General features: G+C 41.4%; 1 protein-coding gene across 2 annotated transcripts in view; it reads left to right on the forward strand.

Annotated features, from left to right (window-relative positions):
- Positions 1-4,209, forward strand: part of rnf11b (ring finger protein 11b) — a 33,790-nt gene extending 29,581 nt beyond the window's left edge. For both annotated transcript variants that reach the window (XM_041208349.1, XM_041208348.1), the window contains one exon: positions 92-4,209. In XM_041208349.1, coding sequence (XP_041064283.1) covers positions 92-263 — 172 coding nt within the window. In that variant the 3' untranslated portion in view covers positions 264-4,209. The remainder of the gene's footprint in view (positions 1-91) is intronic.
- The last annotated feature ends 5,983 nt before the right edge of the window (positions 4,210-10,192 follow it).

Genomic DNA, 10,192 nt, shown 5'->3' on the forward strand with positions numbered 1-10,192 from the left:
TGTGCAAGTCAATTTTCTGAAGTTATACAGTAACTTTTTTGTGTGCATTAAACTAATTTGTGTTCTTCTAAGCATTTTTTTTGCCTTTCAGGTGTGTTATATGTATGATGGACTTTGTTTATGGTGATCCAATTAGGTTTCTTCCATGCATGCATATTTATCATCTGGACTGTATAGATGACTGGCTGATGCGATCCTTTACCTGCCCTTCGTGTATGGAACCAGTGGATGCTGCATTGCTTTCTTCATATGAGACCAACTGAGAAGGCTTTGCCTTCTATATCTAGATACCGTGGAAAAAAAATCCTGATCTCTACCATTGAGCCAAAGAGTCAGAGATTTGGAGAACCCTGATTGTATGCGATCATGTACTAAGTACAACACTGACGATAACTCATGACTGCAGTTGTTAAAAACTTGTATGTAATACTTAAATGCTGTTATAAAAAAATAAAAGTAATCTACAAAGCCCTGACCACATGTTGTGTATCTTAAACAAAGATGGCTAATACATTTGAAGTGACCATTAGTTTTGTGACATGAGCACAAAAACCATGATGCAGTGTGCATTTCAAAAGTTTTTGTAAAACATACTTGCATGTTAAAGGAACAGTATCCTCTCTTTGTCATCTTGTTACGGCTGTTCATTGTTGTTTTATATCGAATGCATGGAATGCTGTTTTCGCAAGTCGGTGGTTACAAAAGTATCCCATGCAGCACAACTCTCAGGAACAACGGGTGCTTACTTTCTTTTGGTATAAAAGCTATCTGGGGAAACAACTTTTAAAAATAATTTTGAGGCACTCAAACTTTACATCTGCTGTAGCTTAATTTATGTATGCATATGTACGTACAGATGCATATGTATGTATGTGTGTGAATGTGAGTGCCTGTAATTTTTATGCAAATGGTTAGCATTTTTAGTGCCTCAACCAATGTTTCTAGCACCTCTTTAGCCAAAAGAGCCTCTGCAAAGATGGCATGTTGGGTCTTCAGGTTCCTTGATGAAAGGATACTGCAGTAATATATTATCATTTGTGTTCCGCTACCATAAAGTTTATAATTTGCTGGCATGTGGAAGAAGAAATACGGATTCAAGTTATGAAATCTAGTCTTTTGGCCTACTTAAAAGGATACTGTTTCTATACTGCAGTACGTTGTGTTTAGTATTTTGTGGCTTAGTCTTTTCCAACAATGATTTGGTGGGATGCTAACATTTTGGTCAGGGTTTTGTTTACAGGAAAACTCTAGGTGCCAGTATAGCAAACAATTTGTGCAGAAGATTAAAATGTTTGTTTACTATTTTTTTGAACGATTATTTGGCTTCACTTCAACTATGTAGTGGTACTAAATGCATGCGAAGACAGACTTCATAATACAATAAGTAATATCTCCCACAGTCCATCAAGCAATGTCAATGCTGATGAAGAGACATATATGCAAATACTGAGCCTATGGACCATTGTCCTGAAAGAAAAATTACTTCCTGTGCAAAAACCTGGGGAGCACACTGCAGATGAGTAGTGAACAAATATAATTGTTTAATAAAGTTTTGTTGCAATGATTGAACTCTCATTTTAAATTTTAATTTTACAGCCTGAAAAGGATTATTGGTCCTGTATAAATTTGGCAGTTGTCCATAAAACATTGAGATCAAAATTCCAATTGCACAGTACTTTTTTCTTTGCATATGTTAAAACAAAATGGCAGAATATGCAACACAGTATTTACTTGAGCTGGTCAGCTTGTTAGTCAACCTACACCATCCCAACTGAAGTCATAGCACAATTAAAATCTGGCTGGCACTAGTTGCAAGGACAAGGAACAGTGAAGCTTTAGAATATTAGTGGATGAACATTAATCAGAAATTCCGATTGTATCTTCCATTAAAGAAATTTGAAAGACAAAAATGCAGTGGATTGGTTGAAGGGACGTTCTTCATGAAAAGGTACTTGCCAAGCACATTGAGGAAAGGTGATGTGAACACTCCTCATATGTTGATGTGCAACTGATAAGATGCAACATTTTAATAAAATTGGCCACTATCATTTCATAAAGTTTGCAGGTACTTTTTCATGAAAACTGCTTTTAAAAAATTTATAAATAGATCAAATTGTGGATGAAGAAAAACCATATAATTGGACCTGGAGTTTTCCTTTTTTAAAAAAAAAATCTTTAACACTGGCACAAAGAAGTAGGAATTCAAGCTTTTTTGCACAGTTCTTTTCCATTACAAATGGAACTCATGGCCTTAGGTCTTTTGAAATGATGTCTTGTTATGAGCCAGTCTAGCATGGTGCTCAAAAAATTGATTCGGGATGCACCTCTGAACATTCTAAAGAATAGTTAGTAAAACTGCATTTGAGAATCAAGTAGTTCCAGTGGTGTGCAGAGGTTCTTGTAAAGGCAGAGATGTATTTTTCAAAATCTTCTTTCACATTTTGCATTCAAGATTCTCAAATTTTTGAGTACTATTAGCTGACTTGCAGGTCTTCCAAAATAATGGAAACTGTGCTCAGATAAATTAATAGGTTGAGGGGAAGTTTGTTTGTTCAAAGCAGCTTAAAGGCTCTAGCTTTAATGGTTTTGCATTATTTGTGAAATAAGAGGTAAGATTTAAATTCAAACATTTCCTCATGTAACTTGAGGGACACAAGTTGCAATAGATGTTGCTAAGGTTAAGAGCCGTTGGTCTTAAATCATTGTAAAGGAAGACCTGTGTTTGTGCAATATTTTCAATTGAGAAACCATAGTATTTGCAGCAGTTTCTTTTATGACCATTCCACAAACTTTTTAGTAACTACACTTTTATTGTAATTATGTTTAAATTTCAGACTTTCAGCGTGCACATAGGGGTGCACAAATGTGTGGGAGTAATCAAGAGTGTTGTGTGTAAAACTGGCAGAACTTTTGAGTGTTCCATTTTATTTATAAGTGGCATATTACACAAATTTATGCAACGATGGTGAGTTGAATAGCCTTTTAGCAGTGGTTTGTTTCTAGGCACTTTGTGTTAACAGCTCTAACACAGATTTTGTTTTGATACTATTTCAAAAGACTCTTAATGCTCCAAGCTTGTAAGAATTGGCCTGTCCCCTTGAATGGATTGGTGGCAGCATGGTTTTTCTTTTCCTTATAAATGTTTCACTGTACTTCTGCATCATTCTTCTGGACAATTAATTAGATGTGGTTTCACTACAGTTTTGGTATGAAAACACCAAACAGGTAATTCATTCATAAGCAACATGATCATAATGCTTCCCCACCCTGAAAACAATTTTTTAAAACATTCCTGCCATACCAGTAAAAGCTACACTGAACTAAGATTTTTTTTTGTACGTTTCACCTGAGAATCAGGTTTGAGCTACTGTGAGATTGTGTTCTACTGCCTTTCTTGCCCTACACCACCAGCAAAACAACCATAAGCATTTAAAACTAGTTTCTTTTGCATACTACCATATGATTCTGAAATTACCCCACAAGAGCACACAAACACATGCATTTCATGTACAGTTAAATACACTCCACTAATTTAGATATTTTATTTGCTTAAAACCAAAGCTTACTGAAAAATAAATGGAGTTGAACACTGCTTTCTTTTGGTCTATTTTTGGCCTGTTGCCACCTTAGCTACAGTTGCTTAGTGGGCTAAGAGTTGAGGCTTTTAGATGTATCCTAGAATGAAAAAAATGATCCACCTTTTTGATTACATTGCGGCGCGGGGTTGGGTTGGGGTGGGGGGGGTGGGGAGAGATAACCTTTTAACCTTCAATTGTGTTAATATTTTAGTTCAAAATATTTGTTTGTCAAGCAGATTATGCCAGCCTACTACTGTGATAACTGTGTAGCCAGTAATTTTAATGAGCTTACTCATGACCTCCTTAACCCTGTTAATCAAAAGACTTTCCTGAGTTAATAGAGAATCTTTGCAAATGTGACATGATAAATTCTTGGACATCAGATTTGGTCGAATGACTTTTGCTTAAATTACAGAATATTCAAAAGCTGAAAACAAATTTCCTGGCTATATGGTATGAGATATTTCTATGCACATTGTAGGCCATTTTATTGCATTATCTACTCCAACTTGCTGAAATGTAGAACATTGTAAAGTTCTTTACAAGTTGTATAACCAATGTGTTAAATTTGTTCTGGTTTTATTTATTGGTAATCAACTTGTCTCAATAAATATTATGCTTTTTCAATGTTTAGGTTCTTGACGTTTTGAAATATTGATTTTACGGAAGTGTTTTGCTTGATTTAAACCTCTAGTTAAGTACCTATTTTCTTTTAAAAGTAAAGAACCTTACAGTGCTTCCATTCTGGTGCAAAGCGTACTGGTAAAGTACTGCACAAGACATTCCACTTTCAGCAATGGTTGTAACCATTGCATTTTAGAGGGGTAAAAGCATACTTTTATTTGTTAGCTTAACTTTTAGTGTCTAACTGTAGATTAGTAATTCAAATTTTATTTATATATAAAGCATTGCACATTCCAGTAAGCTGAGATTCGTGTATAATTATTTATGGGCTTGCTTAAGACAGCAGGTATTTAAAAACCACAATACTAAAAAGTCATTTTGAATGTTTTTTTTTGTAATGTGCCCCTCAACTTAAGATCGTCTCATTGTTATTATTAATTGTCTTTTATGACTGCAGCAATTGTAGATCTAACTAGATAGGAGCCTCTTGTCTGGTGACATCAAGGATAGCAGGTTGGTGGCTCGGTTAAACCTGTTGTTTCACTTGGAGCCAAGTCAAGTATTTGTATTTATAAGCACCTGTTTTTGCATAACCATTAATTAGATGACTAAGATGAGTATGAAACCCATAGAATATTTAAAATATGCAAAGATACAAGTGTATTTATCATTAACAGAGTTGTTGGATTTTGATTTTTTGTGGCAGCCAATTTTTTGAGAATGTGTACAGAAGGCTGTTCTTGAAGCAGACTACAATTGCACATTCTACCCTAGGATTAAGGTTCCTGCCCAGGCATTGAGAGAGGAGGCTTAAGAGCCATTAAAGTGGTCAACATTCAGGTTACAGTCTCCAATATAATAGGCTAGAAGTCACATTTACTTTTGAAGGTTGGCGGGGCTATCACATGCAAGGCTCATGGATTATCTCAGGCCTTCAGCAGAGGTGCAGCGACCTTCATACTGGTTCACCAGGTGATTGTCTGCATGTACAAATCCATAGTGTATATTGTCAACAAAGTCTGAGATCTTAATTAACGAAATGTACTCTGCAATATGCTGTTAATATCAGAAATACCTGATGGCCTTAAGATTGGGCAATAAGTTTATTGGCATGAAGGCATGCATTGCTTTGCAGTAATTGAGGTTCAGATTGCAAATGTTTTCCAAACTATTGCACAAGTAACATGCATCACCGTTTTTCATTAATACATTGTGTTCATTTTATTTAAGTTTTCCCTTTCTTTCAATTCACAGTAAGTAAATTTAATTTGAACTGAGACAACAGAAAATGCTGGAAAAACTTTTTGTTTCTGTTTTTATTTCAGGTTTCCAGCATCTGTAGTATTTTGCTTTTATATTATTGAATTGAGACATCTTGGCTCTCTGAGTTGTTGGTGGGGGAGGTGCAGATGAGGGGAATGGCCATCAGTCAAGGTGGCATCAGTTCTTAACTAAGGGCGATAAAACAAAATGGCTACGGTGCATGGTAGCCCATCAGCATGAAATCTTTCTCTAATGTTTACATTAATCTATAGCAATGTTTTGAGAGTTTCAGCTTTGTTACTTCCAGCCCTTGTGCTTTCACCAAATGCTGCTATTAAGATTAGTATAATTAAGAGCTTGTGATCCAATAAACCTTTTATGAAATTATAGAATGGGTTATAACACAGGAGGAGGACATTTGGTTTGGTTTGTCTTGTCCTTGTCTGCAAGAGCAAGTTGCCAATCCTACTCCCCTGCCTTTTTCCCATAGCCATGCAACTTTTTTTTTCTCCAAGGGTAGATGGTGGCACAGTGGTATTTTCATTGGACTAGTAATCGAGGCCCAGGTTAATGCTCTGGGGACAAGGATTCAAATCGCACCACAGCAGCTGGCAGAATTTGAATTCAGTTAATAATCCTGGAATTGAGAAGCTAGTCTCAATAATAGTGACCATAAAACCATTGCTATAAAAACCCAGCTGATTCACTAATGTCCTGTTGGAGAAGGAAATCTGCCATCCTTATCTGGCCTGCATGTGACTCCAGACCCTTAGCAATGTGGTTGACTCTTAACGGCCCCCTGAAATGGTGTAGCAAGCCACTGGGCTCAAGAGCAATGAGGATGGGCTCAAGAGCAATGAGGATGGACAACAAATGTTGACCTTGCCAGCGATGCCCACATTCAATGAAAGAAATGCTCCAATTCCCTTTTAAAAGCCATGATTGAATCTGCTTCCATCATATACTCATGGGCAGCGCATTCCAGAACTTACCACTTGTTACATAAGTACTTTTTCTTCATGTCTCTGGTTATTTTGTCATTCACCTTTAAATCAGTGTCCTCCGGTCTCAGTCCTTTGGCCAGTGGGAACAAATGTGTTCTATCTTGACCAATGAGGATTTTGAACACCTCTATCAAATTTCCTCTCCTTCTCCAAGGAGAACACCTCTCCTCCTGCCAAAGGTTCCCCTTACAATCTATCCATGGAACTGAAGTCCCTTATCCTTGGAACCATTCTCATAATTTTTTTTCTCCACCTCTTCTAAAACCTTCAACCTAAAATGTGGTGTCCAGAACTGGACACACTACTCCAGTTAGAGTCAAACCAGTGTTAAGTAAGTATTCTTCATCTTGTTTTTGTAACCTGTCTCTTTAAAAAACCACTTTCTCAACCTGCCACTTTCAACAATTTGAGCACATATACCCCCATCTCTCTTCCTGCACCTGCTTTAGAATTTAGCCTTTATTTTTTATTGCCTTTAGTTCTTTCTACCAAAACGTATCGCTTGTCTTTGCATTAAATTTCATCTGCCATTTGTCTGCCCATTCCACCAGCCTATGTATGTCCTCTTAAAGTCTATCGCTATTCTCACTTTTGAAATACTCAAGTTTTTTGTCATATGCACATTTCGAAAGTGTATCCTGTTCATCCAAGTCTAGGTCATTAAGATATATCAAAAAAAGAGGAGGGGCTCCTGGTACTGACCCTTGGGAAACCCCACTGTAAACCTTCTTCCACTCTTAGGAAACAGTAATAAATGTTTGTTTTCCGTCAATTAGCCTCCACCTTCATATTCATGGTGCCACTGTCCCTTTTATTCCACAGGCTTCAATTTGCTGGTAAACCTATAGGTGGCATTTTTTAAAATGCCCTTTGGAAGGCCATGTACAAAACAGGCAGAATTTTCTGAGCCTGCTGGCAGCAGGTGCCATAGGTGGCGTGTGCAGAAAATATGGCAGGACCCACTTGACAAGGGTGTGAAGGCAGGTCGTAATCTTCCACTCAGCCTGCTGAGAAGCGGGCCATGTTTCCCGTCATCGGTCGGCAGGGAGTTAATTGTAATACATTAGCATATAATTAAAAAGCCATCCCATCAGGCTTTTGGAACGCTGCTATATCGTCTGTCCACATCAACAGGAAAACACGCCGACCTGTTTCACAGCACGATTGCCTATACACTGCATTCCAGGCATCGGTAATCGAGGTGGGGGACAGGGTAAGTGAGGGAAGTGGCCACGCATTAGGGACACCTGTATAAACTGACCATGACTCTGCAACTAAGACATCAGGCGCACCACAGTGATATGATTGGGGAGAGGCTTCTAGCCTGCCTGCCCATGCAAGCATAGAGTCACCAAAGGGCCACCAAACGCTTCATACCTTACCCAACACCCCCCCACCACCCCCGGCAGACCTAGAGTACGCCACCACTTTATTGGACCGTGGAGCATTTGGACTGCACAAGTTGTACAATCTCGCCAATGCTGGCCATGTAGCAGTCATTGCTGGAGGTGCTCACAACCCCTTCATAATCTCAGCATCTTGGTTTGGAACAGTGTACCCCATGTTGCAGGTGGACAGGGCAGCCATTCCTGCAGATGACTGAGAACCAGTGTCACCGATGACTGCGCATGTCTAGGGACCTGGTGGCTCACATCTGCCACTTAATGCAGGACTTGGTGCCAAGATGACGTGGAGGGCATCCACTGCCAGTGAGTGTGAAAGTGACAGTGCTCAATTTCTATGCCAGTGGTTCCTTTCTGGGCTCCACTGGTGACCTCTGTGGGATTTAACAATCTGCCACCCACAAATGCGCCCATGAGGTCGCTGATGCCATCTTCTCCCTGGCACATAATTTTGTGCATTACACCTGGGACCTGGACAGCCAGAATGCAAGGGCCATTGGATTCACCCTGATCTCGGGATTCCCACAGGTGCAGCATGTGATTGCACTCGTGGCACTCAGTCTCCATCTCTACACTCAGTGGACTTCTTCAACCGCAAGGGCTTCCATTCTTTGAACATGCAACTGGTATGCAGCCACCAGAAACACATCCTGCAGGTATGCGCACGGTTTCCAGGAAGTGTGCCTATATCTTGAGTCGCTCGCAGATCCTGCAGTCTTCCAGGGTCCACAGAGACTGCAGAGTTGGCTCCTTGGGGACAAGAGCTACCCACAGAGGCCATGGCTGATGACACCCGTGTGGCAGCCTCAGACTGCAGCAGAGCGGCGTTATAAGGCTCATGCATCAGCTCACAACTTGGAGCAGACCATTGGGATGCTGCAGATGCGGTTCCAGTGCCTGGACCAGTCTGGTGGAGCCCTGCAATACAGCCCACAGACGGTGTCATGTATTGTCGTCTGCTGCGCTCTTTATAACCTGGTGCTGCAACGGAGTGAGAAGCTGGCTGAGGAGGAGACACAGGTGCTGCACACCACCTCCGATGAGGAAGTCGCTGAAGGGATGAGGGCGAGGGGATCCTCAGTGGTGACGACAATGGGGATGAGGCTCTCGCACTGGCTAGACGAGGCAGGCACACACCCAGGAGGCTCTCATAGCTGCCAGATTTGTAGAGGATGATTACAACATGCAGTCAGGCGTCCCCATAGATCCTCTCGTCGCAGTTGTGAACATTTGACTGGGAATGCTCCTGTCATGGAGATGCAGTGGAGGTCCTAATAGTCGCCTGATCGCAGGAGGATGACGTGAAGTGAGGACACTCCATAGATCTTCATATGACCTCTGAAAATGTCTGATACCAGGTCACTCGCCTGCACTCCATGATCAGGGCCATCTCAGAGACAAAGCCATAAAGCTTTAGAGGCATCTGATGCTGTGTCCGCCTTCAGGAGCTGGTGCACAGCATCACTGGTTGCAAATGCTGGTGTACTGGGGGCCAGCCCCACCTAAAAGGCGCTGAGAGCACTCAGTATGAGAGAACTCTGGCGCCTGCTCACTACATTCTGGCAGCAATGACCAGCACTGCCAAGGCGCAGGCATCAGTGATGTTTCCAGGGAGTGAGGCCAAACCATCGCTTTGGTCTGAAGGCTGTACAGGGAAGAGGCCCTGGACTGAGACACCTGCCTTTTATCTTGTGCGGAAAGGTTTCACACCCGAGTGACAAGCACAGCTCATCAGAACAAGGAGCCACAGGCAGGGATACATTCTTAGGAGCTCATTGACAATAGTGAGCAGTATGTACAAGTGATCAACACCTATGACTAGGCTGTGCAATTAATTTTACCTAACTTTTCCTCGCCCTGCCACTATGTCTTGGTGCTCTCCGGACATCCACAGCAGAGGTAGAGGCAGCCTGCTCACTGTGACACCCTTTCTGTAAGGACTTTGGCGGGCATCCTCTGGAGGGCTGAGACTTGGAGGGCTCTGGCTTGCTTTCAGGATCCTGCTGTGTGGCTGTGGCACCCTCCTCAGCCTGTGAAACTGGATCTGCAGAGGTCACAAGAAGAGGGAAGTCAGATGTGCTGGTCACTCCCAGAGTCACCTGGATGGATGGACCCAGAGAGTGCACCTGCTGATCCTCCTCCATATGGGTGCCTGAGGACCCCTGGCTGACTCTCTAAACCAAAGGGGTAGCTGGAGTGAGATCAAGCTGCCCAGCACCCCTCTCGCATACACACTGTTGGAGGCTAACTATGGCAACAGCGATGGAGTTAAGCCTGTGCAGGAGTGACATCCTGGACCAAAAGTCTCCATGGCAGCCGC

Source organism: Carcharodon carcharias, chromosome 16 (genome assembly GCF_017639515.1).
Source record: "Carcharodon carcharias isolate sCarCar2 chromosome 16, sCarCar2.pri, whole genome shotgun sequence".
NCBI classification, from domain to species: Eukaryota; Metazoa; Chordata; class Chondrichthyes; order Lamniformes; family Lamnidae; genus Carcharodon; species Carcharodon carcharias.